The sequence below is a fragment of the Candoia aspera genome, chromosome 1 (genome assembly GCF_035149785.1).
Source record: "Candoia aspera isolate rCanAsp1 chromosome 1, rCanAsp1.hap2, whole genome shotgun sequence".
NCBI classification, from domain to species: Eukaryota; Metazoa; Chordata; class Lepidosauria; order Squamata; family Boidae; genus Candoia; species Candoia aspera.
In genome coordinates this window covers 228,218,030-228,243,401 of record NC_086153.1, presented here as the reverse complement: position 1 = coordinate 228,243,401, position 25,372 = coordinate 228,218,030, and the positions used below count along the sequence as shown (strand labels likewise).

General features: G+C 40.7%; 1 protein-coding gene across 2 annotated transcripts in view; it reads left to right on the top strand.

Annotated features, from left to right (window-relative positions):
* STK11IP (serine/threonine kinase 11 interacting protein) overlaps nt 1–8,542 on the top strand; it is a 33,630-nt gene extending 25,088 nt beyond the window's left edge. The window contains exons 16-25 of one of the 2 annotated variants that reach the window (XM_063288965.1): nt 960–1,070; nt 1,579–1,750; nt 3,651–4,085; nt 5,035–5,147; nt 5,453–5,550; nt 6,240–6,418; nt 6,662–6,746; nt 6,926–7,011; nt 7,132–7,361; nt 7,668–8,542. In XM_063288965.1, the coding sequence (XP_063145035.1) occupies nt 960–1,070; nt 1,579–1,750; nt 3,651–4,085; nt 5,035–5,147; nt 5,453–5,550; nt 6,240–6,418; nt 6,662–6,746; nt 6,926–7,011; nt 7,132–7,361; nt 7,668–7,808 (1,650 nt within the window). In that variant the 3' untranslated portion in view covers nt 7,809–8,542. The remainder of the gene's footprint in view (nt 1–959; nt 1,071–1,578; nt 1,751–3,650; nt 4,086–5,034; nt 5,148–5,452; nt 5,551–6,239; nt 6,419–6,661; nt 6,747–6,925; nt 7,012–7,131; nt 7,362–7,667) is intronic. The other variant, XM_063288966.1, reaches the window with a different exon arrangement.
* Nucleotides 8,543–25,372: the final 16,830 nt, after the last annotated feature.

Sequence of the window (25,372 nt, the reverse complement as noted above, 5' to 3'; positions counted from 1 at the left end):
GCTGTCTTATTTATCTCTCATTCTTGTGCTGTAACATATATACTGCAGGACTTAATCAAAATCTTTTTCTTTTTGAAGAAAAGCTGTTCTTTCCTTGGCTTTTCATGTTCTTCTGCCTAAGACTTAGTTCCCATTGATTGCATTAGAACTAGGAAATTCACAGCTAAATCTGGCAGTTTCTGCATATGTGGCTGTAGAAATTTGGAAGCTGTAGAGAAAGCCTTTATGGTTTGGGCTCCCCCAACTGCTTGTTTAGTGCTGTTTTGTGCCCATCTTTGATCTCTGACAATTTATTATCGATAAAGTGAGCGAGTCTGGGCTTTGCAATAGCGTAGTTCTCCTTTGTTGCCTGCATATTATTTGGAAGTATGATTCGAATGCATATAGTTCAGTTTTTGTATCATGCTGGAGCAATCTGCCCAAGTCCAGCTGAGTCTGCTCAGAACTAACCCTATCTGTAAGCAGCATTGTACTAGGATCTGAGTGAAGTCTCCATGAAAGTTTCTTGCAGATTGTTTGAATGATACCTTTGTGTGTGTAAGGCGGCTGCATTGTCTGAGTTTCTTTAAAGTGGACATTCTTGGAGGCATAATGAACTGTGTATAATTCACAGAAAGGCAGTATGTAAGTACTTGGAAACTAGGAGTTTGTGAAACCCTTTTTTCACCATGAGGAGGTAAGTTGCTAATCATTATTAATGCAGGCACAAGCAAAATGTATAATAAAAATTCATGAATCTCTTACTTTATAACAGCCACAGGCAAGATATTGGGTGGTAGTCAGGTGCAAAGTAGCACATTCTTAGCCATAAGAAAAGTGCGTAGCTGCAACACTGATGTTTTTGCTGCTCCCTGAATTTTGAGTTGCTTATATCCAAACTTATATGTAATGATGGCTTTTTTAAAAACTGGAGTCTGTATCTTCTTCTGACTGGAAAGTTATTTCTTTTTTGGAAATAGGACCTGGAGCGTGAGTTTCCTGTTCTTACCCTCTATTTCAACTATATCTGCAAAGATCGTCAGAAACGTTGCTATGTAGTATTGGATGACCATCCTGAACTGCGTATGCAGGTGAGCACAAAGCCACTCTAGAATGGTAAGTTGGCCATTTTTTAGAGGAAGTGAAGGGGCAGTTTGAATCTTAATGAATTGGGGAAACGTGTAGTTGCTTCAGACCAGTAACCAACCACAGTGGACAAATGGGAAGTCCGTAACAGGAAACGAAGACAAAAGTGTTCTCCTACTAGTTGACCCCCTACCTGCCTACCTTGTACATGCTGCGTGTTGGTCCTGTGATGTCATGACTGATAAATGTCTCTCTTTGTGGATATATCTGATCCTTTTTTGCAGCCATCTATGGCAATCATGGCCATTCACACTTCGTTGAGCAAATTCTGTAAACAAGACATTTTTCTGTCTGGAACTTATTTTGAGATTAATACAGTATTTATGCTTGTATCCTTTACCCTCTATCCCAATAGAACGCATTCTTTATTCAGAGCTGTTATAAAATGTAATCATACATGAAATATAATAGTTATTGCATCGTATTTTACTCAAGTCTTACTGCTCTTTCCAGGATTTGCTCAGAGTTCTGGCACCTACCCTGGAGAAAAATAGGAAGAACAGACAATTGGCAGAAGGTCCAAAGCTCCAGTGTCTAAAATGCAAACAGGAATTCCTTGGGTTCCAGATGCCTCAGTTGCAAAGACAGGTTGCTACAAAAGAGAGTATAGCTTTCTCTGAGCAAGGTATGGGGTGTGGTGTAGGCTAAAATCCTGCATCTTGCAACGATTCCTCTCTGTGCTGTTGGAATAATGGAGCGAGGGAACAGTGACTCATGGCAACAGTCACCAACCTTTTAAGCCTAGAGAGAGCTCTCTTAGAATTTTGAGCATGTATTGTGGATGATGTAGCAAAATACTACATCACCCATATCCCTGCTTATCTTTGTCCTTTTTCTGAGGAAATTGATTATGTGCCATCAAGTCATTGTCGCCACTTAGCAACTACATAGGTAGATTTTCTCCATGATGATTGGTCCCTTACCTGGTCTTTTGGGTCTTCCAAATGGTGCACCCATTGCCACTGTAACAGTCCATCCACTTTGCGGCTGGTTGTCCTTTTCTCTTTCCCTCCACCTTTCCTAGCATTAGGGTCTCCTTCAGAGACTAGGTCTTTTCTACATGTATCTGAAGTGGGATAAAATGAAATGAAATACATCTGAAGTGGGATAATTTGAACCTGGTCATTTGTGTCTCAAGTGAGAACTCTGTGTCATGAGTACTGATGGCGACCAGGAGGGGGCCCCCATCCAGGGTGGAAAACGCATGCGTAGTACTGAGGAATTAAGCAGCCATTCAAAGAGACACAGATCAGGCCTGCCTTGACTTTGGGGTTTATATGTCTGGGTTTTTCCCACGCTTCTTCAGTTTGTTAGGATTCTGTTTTATGTAGCAGTAATAAACACTAGAGACCTACTCCTCGTCTCAGCGTGATTTCTGACTGTTAGGACACTCTGGTTGATTTGTTCAGTGATTAATCTGTTTGTTTTCTTGGCTGTCCATGGTATTCCCAGGAGTCGTCTTCTGCTTTAACTTTATATATCAAGAATGAGATACTAGGAAATAATTAGCCTTCCGTATGCAAAGGTCTGTGGAAATAGACACACTCTAAACAAACCACTGAGTTGCCGCCACCCATCATTATGTTCTAAGAAAACATATGAGGCCCATTTGAGCCCCAGATTAATTCTTGGAAATAAAATTAAGCTGGTGCTTTGCAGTGCAGTATGCCAGCTTTTCATTTTTAAAAAATTAAAATCTTTAGTTAAGTCTTTTAATGTAAAATGCCTCATGAGACAGGAGGTCTGACAGATAACAAGAGTCATGTACAGTTCTTAGAATCTGAAATTAGTTGCTAGGCTGGTTTCTCACTAATGTTTGTTACTATATTTTCTAGATCCCCTAGAGATCTGGAACCTTTTGAGTTTATTTAATATCCTGTATTAGGGAAGGTTTTCGCTTTTTAGTGCACTTTTTTTGTACTGTGTTAGGAATATTTTCTAACATTGGAATAACATTTAAGGTGTTGGACCTTAAAAGATGACCCAGCTTTATGTTTTCTCTCCACTATGTTAACTCACTGGATGACTCTGAGCCAGTCATTCTAGTTCAACCTACCTCATAGGACTGTTACTAAAGCAATAAAACAAAGGAAGATTCCTAATAAGCTAGCTTGAGCTCCTAGAGAGAAGAAGGATATAAATGTGGCAAAGTATAAGATTTTTGTCTGGCTTTATGTTTCTTTTCCATCTGAGATAAAATACTGCATTATTTGATACACTCATTTTCTGCAATGGATTCCTTTTAGAAGGAAAATACTTTGATAATTCTATTTAATTACTAAGCAAAATGTTCTTTGTTCAGGATTGTATGTAAAAGTAAGGCTAAAGTGAAAACTCTATAAAACACTCGAGATAATTAGCTAGAGATTCAAGAGGAGGGTGCAGAATGTCTCTGAGGAAGAGGCAGGGTGGCTGATTCATGGGTCTTGAGGCTGTTTGGAAGATGAGGCTTTGGGAAAGAACCTGGTGTTTGATTTATTGGGCTAAGTTTGAGATGCAAAGAAATGATTTTCCTGTCTCTCCAGATGTTGCTGCTTCCAGTGAGACCATTATATGTCCCAGTTGTTCTAGTGATCACGTGGTCATCTTATGTGAGAGGCATTCCAGTGCACTAGTGTTCTCTCAGGATTGCTTCAATGAAAGCCAGCAGGAGGCAGAGTCCAGAAAATTTTACATTGGTGATGACAATAACTCTGAAACAGGAACCAGTTCCAGCACCCAAATTCAAGAACTTAGCAATGATCATGGCAGCACAGCACATTCCAGTTCTCGCAGTTCTGAAGGAGCCGATGCATCCAGGAGAGATCTGAGCTCCAAGAGTCGATATTCCTCCCTCAGCCACACAGATAACAATGGAGGGAGCCTGATGGGAAGCTACCACTATGGTACTTCCCGTGCTCCCACTCCTTCCCAGCTGTCCCTGAGCTCAGAGCATGAGGAGCACTGGAACCTTAGTCCCCGTGAGTAGCTACTAGCATCTAATGTGGCCTTGATGTGGTATAAGTCTGTGAAGTCACGGGAAGGTGATGGATGTTGGAAACAATAGAGATATAAGCAAGATCCTCTACTCAGACCCACATTTAACCCACATTTAATCCACATGTTAAACTGCTTTCCTCTGAGCACCCCCAACATTGTATTCCTGTGTAAGTAGAGGATTGTTTTGCATCAGCGATAGAACAAGGGCGCAACCTGCTGGTAGTTAAGGCATTGTATGGCTGTTATTTTAAAAGCCTTTAATGATTTTCAGTTGTTACTTAACTGAGTAAAAGAATATTAGGCATGCCTGCAGCCCCTTAAAACTTTGAAACACCTACATTTTCTGGCCTATCCCACCCTTAGGAATATATATGGTGTTGTTTGGACACCTGTTGTCTGAGTGAATGCCTGCATCAGTTCTCAGATCGCTGCAAACAGAAATGCAGGTTGGAATTGGTTTGATTTTTTTTGTAGTCTACTGGAGCAATTTAATATGCTGCATAGGCTATCAATGCCCCCAGAAGCGTCCTGGGGGCAATTTTCATATTAAAAAGAGTCTACATTAAAAAAAAGTGTGAATGAGAAGTGCATGTTTGAATTTGTCACATAAACTAAAATCATCTACCTTGTATGTGGAAAATTCTTTAGCATGAACTTCTGCACAAGTGAATGTCTGATATGCTATTATGAAGTTCATTTGGGAAATCAGCAGTGAGGGAGTAGTGGGATCTGAGAGGGAAAGAGGATAGGAACTAAGGAAGCAAAAGATAATGGAGTGCAGGCAATTCTGTGAACAAGGAAAAGAAAAGCCAGAGGGATTACTGGAAGAGGTTTTAGGTAGGCGTGAATGACAGCCCTATGTTATCTAAAATGATGCTACTGACCACTCAACCCATTGAAATCATTGACTCTAATGCTTTCTTTTCTTAGCCACCAACAGTATGTTGGGCATGCGAGACTTATTCTCTGTGGACCATCGGCTAAAACTTTATTTAGATATGGAAGTCTTTGAGAAGGCAGAAGAGTTCAAATGTTTTCTCAAGGTATGAAAAGCAATTCTTGGGGGTGGTTGGCACTGGGGGGGGGACCAAAAATAGCACTCTTACTTGCCATCTTGAATTTTGTATCTTATGTTTTTGTACTTATATATTTAAATGTATTTATATTGTTTTATTCTAATAATATGCTAATTCTTTATTTTTAATTGTTGTAAACTGCCCAGAGTCATCGTTACGAGATGGGCGGTAAAGAAATATGAAAAATAAATAAATAAAATTCCCCACAGGGTTTCTTTTGGGAACATTCCTGGAATTATTGTGGCATAATTATTTTAGCATGTTCCTTCTAGGTAGCGGTTGTGAAAAATGGACGGCCTGGGGAGTTCCTGGCCCTCTTGGTAGCTTCAGATGTCCAAGTTCATGTGTTGGAGGTAACTGGAGAGATAAGGTGAGTAGTGCTCTTGTAGGGATATATTTCTATGCTAAGAAGCTTGTCTTGAAGGTAGTGAACAATCCTATAGCTACTAGAGTCTTAAAACTGATTAGTCTGTCTCTGTCTCTATTATACTGAATTAGACACCGTAATCATGGGGGCGAGATCTTTTCCATCCCTTGGTTCCTGAGATCTTCAGCAGGAGATGCTAGCAGCTGAACTGGGGTTTTTATTCATAGAAAACTCCCATATCACTGAGTTGTCTCTCATCTCCCTTTTCATTTCTATACCATTCTTCAGAGCAACTAGAGCAGTCTTCAAAACAAAATAAAATTCAAATAAACCAAGCATTTTAATATTTAAATATATCAAAAAGCCTATCAAAATAAAAACATTTTTTGGGGGGCATTGAAGATGTTAAGTACGCCAACCCACCTTTCTGAGGAGGAAATTGTGCACTAAGAAAATTATGAATCTGATCACCACTTACCATATCTTGAATGGGAAAACAAGAAGCCTCATTAATATAGAGCTCATTTATATAGTGGATTGTTGCAGAAGCAGGCATTCTCCTCCTAAGGGATAAAAATGCGGTGAACTTTTCTCACTGCTACCATCTGCCAAACAAAGCATCCTCTATTTTTTCCTGGTAAAGTGGACATCACCTTGCTATATGGTGACATGCTGTTTGGTTCATCTGCTAGGGGGCAACCATCAGATTGGCTGAAGAAGGGAGACTGTCACTACCTGTCTGACCTCTCTTGCCTGGAGGTGGGATTATGTCATCAAAGCTTACATATGGAGTTTGTGAATCCCTGTGTCTCCTATACACTGCTGCTTCGCAACCAGAGCCGCTGCAGAAGATTTCTCCAATGCTTGACATGTAAGAAAAGATAATAGGCTACGTTTATGATTTAAGCTTTTTGTCTGGTTCCTTGTGAGGAAAATTTCAGTCTGAAGATAGCTCGTATGGTAGTGCTAACCAAGTGTTGCGTCAGTGGATTTCTTCAAACTGTTTAGGTTTCAAAAATCAGTTGAAGTGAGGCAACCATCTAGGCCTGATAGGTACCCTTTGCTGGAAGATTCACCTTAGGTTATCAAGGCTTCCTTTAATGTCTTCATGCAGACCTCATAGAAGAATTGCCAACGAAAAGCAGGAGAAAAGTCCCAGACATCACTATGGTAGAAATGAATTTGCAGCACCCATTATGGTAAGAAGCTCGTGGCCTTTGTACTGTGCAAGTCAAGGTAGCCTTAGAGTTGAAGTTGCATACCTGGGATATGTAGTGGGAGGTTCAGTCTGTACAAGAGGCAAATCAAAGCAGGGGATGGCAAGTGAAGGTGAATATACTAGCAGATATATTGCTAATTATTTGTGCCTATGCTGTAGGCCACTGATTAACAAGGACCTTGCAAGAGAAGCTGCAAGTGGTTCAGCCAGACCATTCTTCTACTTATTGTCATACCTCATCCAAGGTATGGAGACTGGTGTGGGTGTGGGTGTGTTCCTTGCATTGTTTTTTCAACTGCAACAAGAGAACGGCATAGTCCTGTATACTGGAGTTTTGTAAGTGGCCCAAGCAACTCTTTTTCCAGGGTCTTCTGCATTTCCTGTGACTTTGCTCAGCACTCGTAGTAATATATTCTTGGTGGAAGAAGATCATCAGTGGCAACAAGTCCTGCCTTCCTCTGGCTCAGGCAGTGAGTTTGAGAAACAGCCCAAGGACTGCATCCTGCTGAAAGCGAATGAGCCAATCAGCAGCATCAGTGGTGTAGTACTTTACCGTTTCTCCCCTTGCGATGTAAAGCTGCAACTTTATGATGAGGTAAAAAAGGTGGTGTGGGGCTTCCTTTTGGGATATTAAAAAGTTGACAGGCGTGGATGCCATTAGAAAGGGCTGTCGAGGGAACATGATCATTGCTGCATGGTTAATTTCTCTTTAATTCTACATATCCTTTATTGTGCCCAAGGCAAATTATACCTGTGGTCTTGGGGAAATTTAGCTCCATTTGAGTTTGGAATGGAACTTGAATCGAGAAATACGCTCTCCTCCCCGCTGAGACTTGCTACCTGAGGTCAGTCTGGGGGCTGTTCCTAGTAAATTGAACACCACCTTTCCTTCCTTTTGCAGGTCCTAAAGGTGGAAACCACTTGGCATTTGCGGACAGAGTGTCCTGACTTGCTGGCTGAATTGGTGGAGTGGCTACGTGTGCCCTGGGAAGAGATGTTCTCAATTGCTCTCCGTAAGACGGTACTAGAAGTGTTGGAGTGAAGTGAAGAACCCTTGACTACAACGTTTCCGTTCCTCTTGGGTTACAAGAATAGTTCTTGGATCACCTTCCAGTCTTTGTTGCTCGTAACAATTTTAAATTTTGCTGCTGTTGGAAGTTTTAGCAACATTTGGTAACTGCAACTGGATAATTTGCACTCACCCTCTTCCTTAACATCAAAGAACCTTGGATGTGTGCAAAATGTCTTTAGTGACTGTGCATGGGTCATATCCTATGAGCCAGGAGGTGAGTCAGGCCAGCCTGGCAAAGTACTTCCTATCGTACTGAAGGAGATTCCAGAGTTACTTCGAGGCTAATCCTGCACTTGTCACTTTTTGTTGGAGAGCAGCTGCTGGAGATAGTGGTGGAAGTTACACAAAGTAGTTAGATAGTTCTGGACTGTGCATCACTGGATTGGGATGGATCAGAAACATGAGCCTGGCTCTCTCACTGCAAATCTGTGAATTTTTCTGACTTTTTGCTTCATTATGCAGAACTCACTATCCAGACTGGTCTAGAATATAGGCCCTGTTCTGGAAGAACCTTCTCCTGAATTGTTTGGTTACTGGAATAGGGATCTGAGAATTCTTGTATATTTCTGTCTCTGTGCATTCAGAGATATTCATGCACTCAGGGTACAAGTCACTGGGAACCATAGCCTTCCCTGGGCAGGACAGAGATCAATTTTAAGTGTGAACTTTTATATATGGTGTTAAATAAAAGTGGTTTTTATGAACTGTTTGCTTTTTCTGAGATGATTTGGATGAACATTTTGGGGCTACTGGCCATATCTGAATTCTGAGAAAATACTGTGGTGCTATCAAAAGAAGGCTAGCAAGTGGATAATTGCTTTTTCTTCCTCTTGGGAAGAGGAGAGGAGCAAGAGTGAAGACATTTGTCCTTCAGCTTGTTCCAATTAGTGGTGGGCAGGATTTCTCAGTGATTATCTTAAATAAAAGGGCCACTAAGGTGAGCCAATTCCCAAGGTTTCAAAAGACTTAAAACTCTTTTTTCCATGACCTTTGTGAAGTTGGAAGAACTTGGTTGCAATACCTGATAAAGGTTTAAATTATCTAGTGCTGATGTTCGGTAATTTTATAAAATTGATTGTTTATATATAGAGAGCACTACCACTACAGGTTGTCCTCGTTTAGCGACTACAATTGGGACAGGCAACTTGGATATTAAGTGAAATGGTTGCTAAATGACACTGACTGTGCTTGTGATTTTACTTCAGCTTTCCTTTGCTATACCGACCTGTGAAGGCTGTAAATGCAGAGTGATTGCAAAGTTACTTTTTCATCACCGTCATAACTGAGAATGGTTGCTAAATGAGGCAGTTGCTAAGTGAGGGTTACCTGTATTTAGTTGGCTACCAGCAGTGCTCTTCACAGACTTTTGGAAGCGGCTATGCTTTAAATTTTGGTAACAATGCTGCTGCTATTCTTCTGATAGTTATGTAAGAAATCCTAAGTCACATGTGGTATTATTTGTAAGTCTTGATAGAAGTCTAGAAAGATCTGCATTTAATAGTAATCAGAACTTCAGTTGCATTATAGAGAGCTAAGTGGAGGATATGGCAGCAAGCCTAGTAGTGATCTCACTTTTCTAAGATTGAAAAGTAATTTTTAAATATTTGTTTGTAAAACTTGTATGTGCAGGACCTTAGTAGGCTTTGCTAAAACTAGAGGGGACAAACTCATGAGTGGAATGCAAGGATTCATATAATTTATTCTAAAGGAATAGGCCAGACAAAAAGGAAGAAGTAGCTTTATATGAAAAGTAAACCTAGATGTAGAGAATGGAGATCCAGGAATTTCAGCATAAGGCTTCAGTTGAGAGCATTTGGGTTAGAATACAGAGGAGCAGAACCAACAATGGTACTATTAGAGGGCTGTGCTACAGCATGTTAATCCAGGCAGAAGATCTGGATAATGCCCTTCTGGGCCAAATTACAGGACTTCCATGGGAGAGATTACATTTTAATAATGGGAGACTTTAGCTATCAGGACATTGGTTAGAAAATCAGATCATCTAAGACAGCAAGGTTTCAAACATTCCTTAGTGGTCCTTTTGACTGCTTCATTTTTCAGAAGATTGAAGTAGAGACAACAGGATCAGCTCTCCTAGATCTGATTCTATCCCATAGGGAAGGGCTAGGTTGGGAACCTTGCAAGGAAATGACCACATCATCTTGGGTTTGAAGAGACTACAGAAAGGAACATAATGTCCTGGAAGTACAATCTCACGCCATTTTAATGTGAAGGAAAAAAATGGCAGCTTGGGAAACCACTGTGGATGCATAGGGGGCTTCTCAACTGAGCTAAGAGTTGAAAGGGACATGTATGAGAAATGAAAGATGGCTAAAATCACCAAGGGGGTATACCATTAAGTAGCAAATATCTGTAGAAAGAAAGTCAGCCTAAAGCACAAAAAGAACTTGGGTTCAAAAGCAAAACTTTACTATACCACTAATAAGAGGGGGAAAAAAGGAAGGAGTGGACCTGCTTCTTGGAGAAGATGGTGGTAGGTGGCAGGGTGATGGCAGCACTTCTCAGTTTCAACTTTGTTTCTATCTTCTATGATTAACTGGACATAAGGAAGCAGATTTTGACTGGACATCAGGAAGAATTTAACAAAAACTGCTAGTCAACAATGCAATACTGTAGACTGTTTCCAGAGAGTGGATTTCCCTTCGGTGGAGGTGGATGTCTATCTCTTGGGGAGACTACAACCGTGGATTCCTGCACTGGACAAGGGATTTGACCAGATGATCCCCAAACTACTTTTCAACTTTTATATTTTATGATTCTATGACTGTTCAGCTGTTGAGACTCTGATTTGTCTTGCTTGGAAGGTCTTTTTTAAAAAAGAGTTGCAGCTGAACTATGAGATATTGTCATGAGTACTGATGGCGAGCTGGAAGGGGCCTTGATCCAGGGGGGAAAACGCATGCGTAGTACTGAGGAATTAAGCAGCCATTCAAAGAGACGCAGATCAGACCCGCCTTAACCTTTGGGGTTTATATGTCTGGGTTTTTCCCACGCTTATTCAGTTTGTTAGGATTCTGTTATGTAGCAGTAATAAACACTAGAGACCTACTCCTCGTCTCAGCGTGATTTCTGACTGTTAGGACAGATATAAAGGCATTGATAGCTTTGTGCTATTCAGACTTGGGACTGTATTGAATGATGCAACCTCCTTCCCAAATTTCCTCTCTCGTTCCTCTTTTTCTCCTTGTGCTGAATCCTTTCTATTCAGAATGAGACAAAAACACTTTCTTCCTATATCTGCTTGGAAAGAATCCTGGCAAAAGTGTGATCCGTTCCTTCATAGTGCCCTGAAGCATAGAAATCACAGTATGTTGCATGACCAGTTAGCTGACCTTCTGCATTCTGAAGAACAAAGCATGCCTTGATCTGCAGCCCCGACTCACAGAAAGTTGAAGTGGAGACAGTAAGACTGCAAGAGTTGAGGTTTTTGTAGATTCTATAAGGATATTGCATAGGCCTCCTCCACAGCAGCTGGTCTTTTGCAATGTACCAGCAGTATATAGACTTGTGGGAAATACCCAGTGCTTTAGGGACAAGTTCCTATCTTCCGTCTGCAAAATTACACTTTCTACAAGGTCCTGGTCCTCTTCAAGTAGCTCTTGAACCAATAAAATGGTTAAATGCTTTACAGATACAACCTTTTTTTAAGCACCACTATTTCTTTACAATGACTGATCATCCAGAATTTTCCCTTGGGGAAGACCTATGTGTGATTGGCTGTTCATCTGCATGCTGAGGTGGAGCTCAGAAGGACTCCTTTGTAAAGGACTCCCCTGTAAAGAAAACTGCTTCCAGTCAGTGCTAAGCTAGATAGGCCAGCGGACTGATTCCATATAAGACAATGCCATATCAACCCTCCCTGTACGCAGACTTTTGCCTGGCTGTACTAGATCAGTAAGTGGAGACAGAGCAGCAGTTCCTGGTGTAGTAAGAGCTGCTCTGCTGTGTTTGCTCTATTGGCACATTACCATATCCTTTTAAGCCCAGAAACACTAGGAATGGGAGTAGCTGGGCACCCTTCAGGGGCATCAGGTGATGGCCAGCTGCTGTACGTTCATTCGTGTTCAGTCAGATTGGATTTCTCTGGATGAAGTTACAGTGCCGGTGAAATGCTGTAAGAGACACCGTAAACATTTTTGAGATCTTTGTATTTGGGCTATCTACAGAAATTTCAACATAATTATTAATCAGAAAACATTTCATTTACAAGCTGTACATTAAATCATTTTGGGGGGTGTTTTTTGTGCTTGTTGCTGGAAGCACGTGGGCTATATAGAATGCACTGACTTTAGCTAAATTCCCATTCCAGGGTTACAGTGTACATGTAAGCATATCTCTAATTTGGAAGTCTTGGCAACTGCCATTGGGCCCAAACATGCTGAATCAAGTCAGTCAAAAATTTGCATAACATGTTACTTTAGTTAGTGTTAATCTTGATTAGTTTTTGTGGCTTAGTATGTGGTGTGAATCCATCCAGTTCAATTAGTTTATGGTTCAGTGTATTGTGTGAACACAGAAAATAGGTTAATTTAGGACCTGAATTAAACGTAATGTGTGAATGTAGCCAGTGCCTGGTTCTCAGCTATTACTCTGAAGAAATTTTTATAAGAAGGTGTCATATGCTACGACTAAACTGCCTCTGAGCTTCTAATGATTTGATGTAGGCAAAGAAGGATCTGGTTCAGAGATTATATTAAACTATGGTTTAATCGTTTACTAACTGAATCACAATCAACTGGATTCACACAGAATTGATTATGTGCCATCAAGTCAGTGTCAACTCTTAGTGACCACATAGTTTTTCTCCAGGATCACACACAATACCAAGTCAAAAACCATGATTTACGCACAAGAATGGCTGAGTTCACAACACCCTAAGTCAATATCAAGCTATGTTAGAGTTTAGCACAATGTGCAAATCACTAACATTAAGAGTGTGCCTTATTCATCTCATAGAGATATACCTGTTTTGACTTCGTTGCGTTTTCAGTTTTAAGATTTAGAGTATAGAGAAAAATAATTTTTTGACTTTTTAACTAGCAAGGCTGGGCTGGTAACTTTCCATAAGTTAGATCAACTTCTTAGATAATCGAAAGATGCATGTTCCAACTAAACCACTGTGTGGTGCTCCTATAAATCCTTGCTTGAAGATAGGAATGTAATAAACCAAGCAGCATAAAACGTGACAGAGAGAAATGGGTTAGCTTTTCTGGAAAATTCTGGCAGATTACACTTCTGTGTGTGTGCAGGGGTGGGGGGGGTTTGCTTCCCCATTGCTTCCTCCTAATGCCATTATAACTTACTTAGGCCAGCACTGGGAGGTTTAGTGAGAATCTATGGTTGGGTACATCTATGCTGCCATCATTTCTTCCCTAAATTCCTCAAATCCTGTCTTGGAACAGTCCACAGTTGTGTTTGGATGATGGGCTGAAAATGGGTAGAGGATGACAGGTCACCCACTCCTACACTTAATAAGTAATGGGTGGCCCTTACTGGTAATGGGGCAAGCAGGAAGTGAAATTGAGCCACCTTACCCAAATGGCACCCCTCAGAGGTGTTGCTTTCATCTGCCAGTTAATTTGGAAAATGCAGGAATGAACATATCTGGAAGGGATATGGCTAGGAGGGGTCTGACATAGGCTGTGTAAAAGGCTGTGTGTACTTATCATGAAATGAATAGTAGGGGTAGGTTGCAGAACATCTCGTCCTCTTTATAACTGAAATGACACAGGAGTTAAATTATTCCAGATACTGCTTGTCACAACTTATATCACCTCTTGGCCATGCTAGTTGTTGAGCCAATAACTTCTGGCAGGAGGGCATAGAGCCCCCACTCCCCAAATTAAAATGACTGATTGCTCATGTGACTCTCAAGATCTCTTAAAAGTTATCTCAATGGGCGAAAATACCCTAGAGCAGTGTTTCTCAACCTTGGCAACTTCAAGGCGTGCGGACTTCAACTCCCAAAATTCCCCAGCCAGCATGGCTGGCTGGGGAATTCTGGGAGTTGATGTCCACACACCTTAAAGTTGCTGAGGTTGGGGAAGTTGCTGAGCTGGCTGGGGAATTCTGGGAGTTGAAGTCCACCTATCTTAAAGTTGAAAAATGCTGGATTATACTATGAACTGAAAAACAAGTACTGATTTTCTTAGTTGTTGATTGATCAAGACTGCACATTAGTTAAACACAAACAAATCTGAAAATTGTGACTGAATTTAACAATAGTTTTTTTATATATATATACTTCAAGGATTTCTTCACACCGTGCACAGAAGTGCAAACATTAATGTATAGTACACCACCTCTTTGAGCAAATTAAGCAGATATATAACATGAAGGCATGCCTGTTTCTCCATCAAAAATCATGACCAGCCATTGCAAACCAACTTTTAGACTAAGGCTACGTTATCCTCAGAGTGATGTCTAATTGTTCTCTCTCTGAGGTACTACCTTCGGAAAGACAATTAAACAACGTATTTTATGGAACGTCCTCTCTCAGGGATTGTCCTTATCTTCCCCTGCCATGCCCCTCTCCCTCTTCCTTTCAGGAAGGGAGTACAAACCTTCCTCTTCAGCCAGGTCTTTAGAGTTGGATTAATAATGAGTTCAGCAGCCTTTACTGGGGTTTAACTGTTTTAAAGTTTGCTTTGGTTATCACTGTTCACTGTTCACTGCCTTCCATGATCTAGAAAAAAACAGGGTCCTTCAGGTCTTCCAAGGGTGCACTTATCGCCACTGTAATTGACTTCATCCACCTTGCTGCTGGTTGTCCTCTTCTTCTCTGTCCTTCCACCTTTCCCAGCATAAGAGCTTTCTCCAGGGAACTGGGTTTTCACATAATGTGTCCGAAGTAGGATAATTCGAGCCTACTCATTTCAAAAATACTGATTGTAGCAAATAGTTCCCTTCCAAAGTGAACCCACCAATCTTATGCACTAGAACGATGTTTCTCAACCTTGGCAACTTGAAGATGTGTTCCCCAAGACTGGCTCAGGAATTCTGGGAGTTGAAGTCCACACATCTTCAGGCTGCCAAGGTTGAGAAATGCTGCACTAGAAGGAGTCTGATAGACATTTTTAGTTGGGAAAGGGATCTTAATCTGAAGAAAAGCAAGATGCCTTCCATTGTCCCTTCTGTGCAGCGGTTCTAGGAGTAACAGGAATAACAATGATTTTAAAAGGGCTTTAGAGTGACTTTCCCAAACTAAGATTGGGCAATCATCCCTCTCATTGCTGATTGCTGGGTCTTGATGAAATAATGGTGGCTGTAGCAAAAAGAGATTTACCAGAAGCTAATTTGCCAGAACTATGCATTCTTCCTGGGTCTTCCCTTTTGTTATGAGCAAAAGGCTTAAGCTTTTTAATGACTCATCAGCAATTTCTTGAAACCTCAAATTCAAAAGGAGTCTGGAAATATTTTCAAGGCTATCAGCCTTTTGTTCAGCCAGGAGGTAAACATTAACTCAACCCAGTCACCTGGCCCAACCTCCCCCCTCCCCCTTTGTCTCTTTTGTTAGTTTTGATCACCTCTTTGTCCCCCATTTTTGTCAGGTGGGCCTATCTGGAGTAGAAATAATTTTCTCTCAGGAAACTACAGAAGGGACAGCGAGCCTTGAGTTTCCCCCATCCCATTTGCCAATCTTTTGCTTATCCCAGACAGAAACCTGGGATGGTTTTCTGGGTCCCTGAAACAGCCCTGCTGACTTGAGTTTCACAGCCTGGAGGACCCATCCGGCTTCACTTGATCTGCTGGATTCGGAATAAGACAAAGGACCAGCCTACTCATGCTTATCCTCCAGGAAGCCAAGTAGCTTCACTGAGCAGGCTGGGCCAATAAGGTCTGGCAAGCAGCTCTTGATGAGGTCCCCTAATTTTCCCTCCAATTGTTTGTTGTAAGATACATCTAAGACCAACCTTTGAGGTCAGGCACTGTCTGCTAACGCAGCTCAGCGCTGCGAAAGAAGGTGATTCTCTCCCCTTCTCTCTGCCTCTCCTCCTCTTCAATCCTGAAACTGACTATGTTCTCCATTCCCAAACCAAGCAGTGCCCATGCAAAAGATATTCCTCTTTAATATATGTGTTTGTGGGAGGGGCAATGTATGCTACATCTTGTAGGTTTCTGTCCTCTGCTATGGCAAGAAACTTGAAAAATGCCAGGCTTTCTTTGTTATGGCAGCTGAACACTGTATAATGTGAATCATTTTTGAACCCTCCCCTACTTCCCCTGCCACTCTGAATTTCAGCCTCAGCTTGCTCTCATTGAATTGAATGTGCTAGTCTCTGCCTTCTTTATCTCTCATTTAATTGAATGATGTGCTAAATTTCCATAATTTATTCTTTGTTTTGTATGCCATTAGCTTCAAATATTCTTGATGTTAAATTCCCTATAGTTTGTCAATTGCTTATTATTTGATTGCCCTGCCTACATTAAATAGTATTTAGTATCTCAAATAGTATCTCAAATAGTATTTAATAAATTATAGGGATTGGTTATTAATTATAGTTTCATTTCTGGACTCCCAGAACACATATAGCAGTTTAGCAGCCTATAGTGTTTAAAGTCATGACAGAACTGGCTCTGTAGGAGGCCTCAGTGTATAACCTCTGAAAGAAAAAAAAATTAAGATTGAATTGTAGATCAAGTTTGAGCATTTTAATGAAAACTTCTATTTCCTTGTATCAATGTACCTATTGTTCAGCTCTTCTGAGACTCACCAGAGCCAATCAGAAGTTAAAGCAAAGCAGGCAACATTTTGAATCATTTCTTGTTAGCCATGTGCTTCTCTGAAATATAATAGTTTGAGTTTCTGTAGTTAAATTTACAGTTAGTTTTGAGATGGAATTTTGCTTTCCTTATGAAACATGATCCCTCTATAAATGCCTCCTGCATAGCTAGAAGAGAAGGACAATTCTTTGCAGTATGAATCTCAGGAAAACTTATTTTCAGTATATGAGTAAGCACACTTGCATAAAATAACCCTATTGCCATTTCTGATTGCACATAAGTATATACCATAAGCCATGTAGAGACATTTGAGAGAGAGAGAGAATTAAAAGGCACCTTGGCTGCTTACAGTTCTAGTGCAGATCTTCATATTAAATTATTACATTTGTGCTCACATTTTCCAATGCTCACTATTCCTTGAACAGGCAAACAATTGTAATTCATGTCTACTTCAGACATCTTTCCCTAATTTTTCTAATGTCTTTTTAAAAAAATATTGAACTTAGCAAAAGGGTTCAACTATTTTCAGTTAAGGTTACAAAATCAGTTTTCAGTGAAATCTTCATCCTCTTGTTATTGCAGTTATGCAATAATTGCAATTTATATCCCAAATTTTTGTGAAGGGGGATGGTGCTGCTGCTGTCTATGGCAGGTTTCAGCAAGTTGGCATTCCTCAAAAACTGCAGGCATTCTTTTATGGTCAGCCCTGTCAGAAAGACATCTTGTAGGACATTTTATAGATCTTGATCCTGCGGGCAGAAAGACAGTATGAACTGGTCTTCTTCACAGCTTTAAATATGGGTTTTTCTCTATTATTGATTCTTAGTCTCCTCCCTTTTACAAGACAAACTGACTAAGGGGAGAGCTCATGATTCCATAACAAAATGTGATATTTAGACCCTGAATGCCTGTAGCATTTATGCAGTCCTATAATAAAGTTTGTGTTTCTATGTAGGAACATCTCACTTTTCCAAGGTATGAGGTTCAATACATCTAGTGTTTTTATACAGCCTCAGAGCAACTCATCTCTAGAACGTATATGGAGGAACAAGAAAAAGAGATGCACCTATTCCAATTAACTGTATACCACAGAACGATGGATATGTGGCTGCTCTGAAAACAGATTAGCTTTGAGCTATAATAGTTTTTGTAAGTTAGTGCGTGCTTGTTCTGTTAACCACAGGATTTTTAATGGAAAATGGCAGTTGGCCATTACTACTTAATCAGATCACTGAACTTTGGGAACTTAATAAAGATGAGCTGAAAGTTCTTATACATAATTTAAAGCTTCAAGGTATTTGTTTGGGGTTTTCTCACTCTTTGTAGAACAGAATGGCACATAAAACTGGTGTGATGTTTTAGTAACAATGTGTCAGCCTTAGCAAGTAGACCAGACAGGAAACATGACCAGATAAGCTAATTCTACTTTGCAGTATTGTAAAGCTACATTAATAGAACCTTGCAAGTTTGAAAGTACAATTCCCACCCCTCATCTCCTTTACAGCCCGAGAAACTAGGGAGGGTCCCTTCTGAGCCTCTTGCCCGCCCACTATCCAGCTGTGGGCTATGTCCTCTCTTATCTGACCATTCCCTAGGCAGCATTTCTTCACCCCATCTCCCAAGGTCTTTTCCACATACCATTACATCATGTGACCGTGGGATGCTGCAACAGTTGTAAATGCCGGCTGGTTGTGAAGTGCCCAAATATCAGTCATGTGACCGTGGGGATGCTATGACGGTCATAAATGTAACTGGACGTAAAGTTACTTTTTCAGTGCTGTCGTAACTTCAAACGGTCGCTAAACAGGTAATTAAGCGAGGTCTACCTGTATTACTCAAGAGAACACAGTGAGATCTCAGCAGATGACATACTGAATGAGCTCCATGCTGCCATAAAGTGATACAGCTGGTCTCTGTTGTTTGGGGATGTTTTGGCAACTTTATCTTATATAGCTTAAGGGAATAAAATTCACACTAAATCTCTTTTTTTAACCATGAAGTATTTATTGATTTATTAAAATCACATCCACTAATGACTGCAAAAAGCACCTCATGTAAATGGAACTTCGCTGAAGACAAATAGAGAAAGATCCTCATATACAACCATGGCATGGACACAGTAGGGTGCTTCTCTGTGGGGACTGATTAACTTGGGAAGGGTTTGGTTATCTACAGTATTTAGCACTAAGGCTACTGCTAAAAGTCTTTTCAGAGATATTCTTGATTTGCTAAACCAATCAAGATGGAACATCCCGAGTTATCTATCTAAGCCAGCCTTTCTCAACCTTTTGACCCCAGAGGAACCCTTGAAATATTTTTTTAGGCCTCAGGGAACCCCTGCACATTCTGGTTGAAATATAGGCCAGAGGTTACAAAATTATTACGTTTGTTTCATGTGTAGGCCTGTATATATGCATTAACCGTGTTCTTAAACTAAAAATAAAGAACGAAACTTACCTCTTTAATGTGAAGTTGCCTGAATTTGAAATAATTTTTAGAATAAATCGTGATCTCATAGGGAACCCCTAGGTGGCCTCTCACGGAACCTAGGTTGCCACGGAACCCTGGTTGAGAAACCCTGATCTAAGCTTTCTCCTTACCTCCTAGTAAAACTAGCAAATACACTGTCCCATGAATTGCCCACTTTAGAATAACGGTCTAGCTGCAAAGAAGAGCCACGGCTTCTTTTCAGTTCCCAAACCTGTCTGCCTTATTCTTCTTTGGGCTGTGGCGGTAGTAGTAGTGATCGTGTCAGCTGTGGTACTATTAGCTCCAATGCCGTACTTTAATTCTCCTCTTGTGTTACCTCCACTCTAATGATATCACACAAAGAACAGCTTGAGTATCCCAACTGTGGCAAAGCGCCAGAGCAATTGGAAAGGCCCTGACCCAGAGATACAAATTGGAATCTGTGGCTTTCCAGATTCCAACTCTCATCTATTGCAAAACATCGGGACTCCCTGGAGCTGGAGTGCAAAAAATATATGCAGGACTATAGCAGATGGGAGCACCTGGTAGTAGACTGTGACTGGGCTCAGAAGCTAAGCAAAGTCAGGCCTGATCAATAGTTCAACAGGAGACCAAGAAAACTACTTGGAAGTCTCTAAGAAGAGTTGAGTTCCACTAAAGTTGACTTTTATAGGTGCCCCAACTCTGGGCTACTTCCTAAAGTGCTGTTTCAAAATAACAGTATCAGTTGGATTTTGGGGGCAAAGGTTAAAAAAAAAAAGCTTGGGCTGCAGAGCTTGAAAGGCAGCAGGTAGACTGGGGTTGCTTTAAAGCAGATAAAACAGTAGAACAGATGCTGAATCTTTCCTCTGCCCCCTATTTTTGCCCCTGGAACAGCTTCAGCACTACTTATTTCACCCTATGGGGCCCATTTCCAGTTTCACCTCCATTAGGAAAAACAAGACTTGGGAGAGGGGTAGAGCTCAGTGGGCACCTAAGACAAGTGTAGAAAAGAACGTGATGCCCATCTCTAGCTGTTGCTCCATGGCTTCCACTCTTCCAACCTTTCACTAACCTCTATTCTGCCTTTTAGACAGGGTTGGTATTTGTGTGTGGCTGAGAGAGGGCGAGGAAGAGAGTAAGTGAACAAAGCTTTCTACAAGTTTCTTGGACTGCAGACCACAAGGGAGTCACTTCCTGTGTCTGCTTATGGCATTAGCCCTGCCCCAACCAACCTCCTCCCTTTGGCTGTCAGCTCTTCCCTCTCAGAACTGACTGATCAACTTTTTCCATTCCTGTTTTTTGTTCCGCAAACCCCAGGAGGAGAGGCCCCAAAGCCAGCCCTGCTTCCCTACCTCTGGCCTCAAAAAGACACGGGGGGGGGGGAATTTCTCCCCACCCCCAAGTGTGCTTCTACAGCAGCATGAACTTGACTTGAGTCACCAGGCAGTGTGGCCTTTTGTATCTGACCACAGAGACTGCCAAAGTTTACCAGGAAGCAAGTGCTCTGAACTTGCCTATTGCCAAAAAGACAGTTCTCTGTTTGTGTAGAGATTTCTTCCTTGGAAGATTGCGTAGCAACTGAAAAACAAATACTGTACTTCCTTGCGTCCTAAGAAGAGTAATAGGCTTGGGAGGAAAAGCTTGGGGTCTTTTTTGGCATATCACTGATTTCTGAAGCCCCCACCGGCCCTCTCGTGCTCTCTAGAGCTAAACATTATGAGAAACCTTGATGGGCCAGAACACTGAGGGGCTCACACGGTGTGCTAAGATAAGCTCTCATTTCTTAGATAAACTATAAATGGTTGAGTTCACATAACATGCTAAGTCCAGATCACTCCCTCTTACGTCATTAAGCACATTATCTGAAACCAGTCCTTGTGAGAAAGGGCTTGTAAATCAGCAAGTGCTGACTGGGCTTCCAGAACGGAGTTGAACTGCTGAGCTGGACTCCTGCCAGACCCAAAGGGGATGCAAACATCTCTTAAAGTGGGGAGCCCAAATTAGTGAGAGTTCAAACTACACCTATAGTAAGTCACTAAAATGGTTCAACTTCCAGGATTCAACAGCTGGCAACAGCTGTTGAACAAACTAAGGAAACTTAAGTTCTATTGAGAACAACAGTGAGACATAAAATGTTGCAACCATGGAAAATGAGGAATGGCCATGCAAACTGACATTTTTACATCCAGCATGCTTGTCAGAATGACTGGGTAACAGGTCACTGCTAAAATGCTGACATGGTGGGTGAAAGTTACATTTCCTTTCAACTATTTAGGCCTTTTTGGGAGTATACAATTTTGTACAGAAAATATTCTACCACTGTAAATTCTAGAGAGAGTATTTTCTCATTCATTTATACGGAAAGATCCAGACAATCTTACCGATACAGCTAATGTGGGAAAACACTATTTCTGTATTATCAGAAAGTTGCACTTCTGTATCAGTTGGAGAGTCATAGTGTTATATCTATAACTCTCTATCAGTTTGGAGGCTTGGGCTGAAATCTAGACACAAATCTAATTCAACTCAAGGACTAAGGGGATCTCAAGGAAATGGTGAACTGGTGAGGTAGCAACATTGCCTGTAACATTGAATGTGCTCTCTCCTAGTCTTTTAATAATATTGATATTTTTTAAATTGTGGAATATTTTTAATGTTATTTTACGGCTTTTTAAATTGTATGCTGCCCAGATTCACATTTGTGAGATGGGCGACTATATAAATATGATGAATGAACAAACAAACAAACAAACTCAATGGAAGTTACTTCAGTTCTAAGTAGATCTTCTTTTGATGCTTTTGTCACATATTTAGCCTCCACCCCCCTCAAAGGCTTAAAACTTTATTTCAAAGTGCAAAGTTCAGAATTCAAATTCAACCCAATCAAGAGAATACCTAGAATACTTCCCATTTGAAAAATCTATCTGTTTTTGTGTCTCTTTGTAAGATATGCATGACTCTTTTCTTTTTAGACTTGGAAGAACAATCTAAGGAATATTAATACTTTTAAAAATGTGGCTAGGATCTCACATGGTCCCACCCAGGCCAGGGCAAACTATTCCACCAGAAGGATTACTCCTCTCTGATTGATGGCCATTGCTCTCCGAAAACCTCCTGCAAAATGTAAATTAGCTACTTACTTATAAAGTTATTAGCATTTTAAATGTTGTCCTTGAAGTTTTTTTAAAAAAACTTTTGTTACCTTTACTTTTTAAAAACCTTAATATTATCATTCAGCCTACTTCTGATAGTAATCAAGTTTATTTATTTATTTATTTATTTATTATTCACATTTCTATTACCACCCATCTCCCCCCTTAAAACAGAAGTTGTTTTACTTCTATTTTAACAATTTACTTTATTACTTCTACAATTTGTTTATTTATTTGGGAGGATGCTGGCCTATATACCAAACATGCCTTGTTGATCTGGGCTGCAAAAATCCAGATAATCACTAGGTGACAGCAAACTTTTAGAGATATTTTTTTATTCCTCATTGCATTCTCATCTAGTGGCTGTCTGGATTTTTGCAGCCTCCACTAAGGAAGGATTATATTTTCTTTTCTCCAGGGCGATGAGAGGGGGAAAGTGTAGATGAAGAATCCTCCCTTTTATCTTGACAACAGTGCACTCAGTTAAGTAGTTTAGGCAGAGAAGAAGTAAAAGGCCCCAAGGTCATTTAACAGGGAAAGATAGATAGGGAAAGATAACAGGGAAAGATTCACTCAAGGTGAAGCACAAGTTTTGCGTAACAGAAGGCCTAGGCTGAATCTTACTATCTCAAGATAGGCTGCAAAAAACTTCTACAACTTGAAAAGCTGTTGCCCTCTTTCTTCATGCTTCTGCAACTGTTCCTGCTAAAAATGGCTCTACAGTACTCTAGCTACTCTTGTAGAATGTAAGAGCAGAGTTTACCCACAACATAAAGGAAAGCTTAAGGGTCCAATAATTCATTGGCTTTGAAATACAATTTGATTGTACTATTTGTTAGCACATGTGGTCACAAAGCTGTTTTCAAGAGAATGTGCATTGGAGCCAACACTGGGATTCTTCAGCTGAATTGCAGTTGCAAGAATTAAATCAAAGAGAGGTTTTTGGAATGAGTGAAAACATCCCTATTGTAGCAACTGAAATGCAGAGAGAAGACAGCAATATTCTGCAAATGACACTTGAATGTTTTGTGTGTTTAGTTATTATGGCTTTCAGATACTTATTCTACAGAAATCCACTGAGAAATAAATCTCACTGTTTAATTGGGCTTTACATGGTTAATGCTCAGCAGGATTGTGGCTTTAAAAAAGGCTGGTTTTTTGTGTTGTGCTGGTTTTTTTTAGTTTTATTTAATGTGTTTTATGAATCCAGCCCTTATGACTTATAGACCATGGTTTATGCCTTGCAATGAATAAACCCAGCCAATTATGGTTTATGAATAAATCCTATTTAAACTATGGTTATGACATGTGAAATCAACATTAGAGTCAGAGTGCAGATATTTGGTGCTTAAAACTAGATTAAGAGGAAGTAACTTTAGCACAAGGGACTTGTAACTTTAGCACAAGGGACGCGGTGGCGCTGCGGGTTAAACCGCTGAGCTGTCGATCGGAAGGTCGGCGGTTCGAAACCGCGCGGCGGGGTGAGCTCCCGTTGCTCGTCCCAGCTCCTGCTCACCTAGCAGTTCGAAAACATGCAAATGTGAGTAGATCAATAGGTACCGCTTCGGCGGGAAGGTAACGGCATTCCGAGTCGTCATGCTGGCCACATGACCCGGAAGTGTCTATGACAACGCCGGCTCCAAGGCTTAGAAACGGAGATGAGCACCGCCCCCTAGAGTCGGATTCGACTGGACTTTACGTCAAGGGAAACCTTTACCTTTACCTAACTTTAGCACATGAGCAGCTTTCATTAAAACATGTCCTGCAATGAACTTGGTAAGGGTATGTAAGTTGCAGGAATTCAAACATCATTCTCAGGGAAAATGAGCTTTGACTTTTTATTGTTAATCACAGTTTCCATCAGAACAGAATTCCTTCAGAGCAGAACTCAAATGTGTAGAAATAAGAGTAAAATCCAGTCATTCACAAAGAAAAAGCTTACAAAAACAGAAGCAGTCTATTTGATCTATTGATATCCAATATCTAAAAGCATATGACATGTATAGATTGTGATACTTAAAACATTCTTTTCTACATTGGCCCTGTGGTCCTGTCCTATATTGTTTTAAAAATAAAAAGTAACAGATGTTTAGGATTGCTGTTGTTATAGATGCCAAACTTCCTTTGTAGCTCCATTTTAGCCATCGAGGGTTTTTACTGATGCTTTAGCTTGAAAATTTAGGTGGAAATGGAGAAAAAATAGTTACAATTCAAATTTCTTCCAAAAAAAATGTATTTTAAATATTTCTATTTGCAAAGGGAGGGAAGGAGAAGTAGAAAAGAGTAGTATCTCAAAACAGTTGTGTTTTTATTTCTAAAAGATATTGCATTTGTGCACTTTGCTGGGGAGGAGAGTAGCACAGCTATGCAACTGCGCTTGGAACTCAGTGTGATTTGCTCATGAGGAATCATAATAGGATGGCACTGCACATATAAAGCACGTGTCCCTTTTTGGTTTCTCTGTGATTTTTCTGGCATGTTGTTCCTTAAGTAATTAGAACAGAACACACATGAGCTTGCAAGATTTTGTTTCAGAATCCTTAGTTTAGTAGGCACACTTGATCATGGATGTTACAGTACATACCTTCTTTTGATCTAACCCACAAGGAGAGCGCGGCACACTCTGAATCGGATCTAAGGGTTCCTGGGCCTAGGAGGTTCAGCCCATCCTCCACCCTTTCGCTGTTTCTTTGTGGCTCCTAGCTGTTGGTTGAGAGGCCCTCCTTACTTCTTTTTCTGGACAAGGCCAAGAGGATTCCCTTTTTTCAGTTCAACATCTAACACTCCCCCCCCCCATTGCATCTTTCCAAAGAGGGGTTGAATGTATCTGAGAAATTTGAATAAACTTCTCTGCAATTTCTAGCTAATGGAGGAGTGACCATTAAGGAGCCTGTGGTTAATTTAGCCACCACAAAAACACGTTTTTGTGCTTTAAATGGGTTTGGATCCTTGCCATGCAATTGCTGGTCGGTGTCGGGAAATTTATGCACTGCAGTATGGAAATAGTATATTGATGCTCTGAAGTCCGCCTGCTTTCCAAGAGAATCCACCTTCTGACGGGTTCATTTCATCAGCTCCTTAACTAGCCTGCAGGTTTTGTTGTTTGCTCTTTCGGTGACCTTGTCCTTGTGCGCTAATGCAGTGGAGGACCGAAGGAGATGCTGAGCAGTCCCAACGCATCTATAC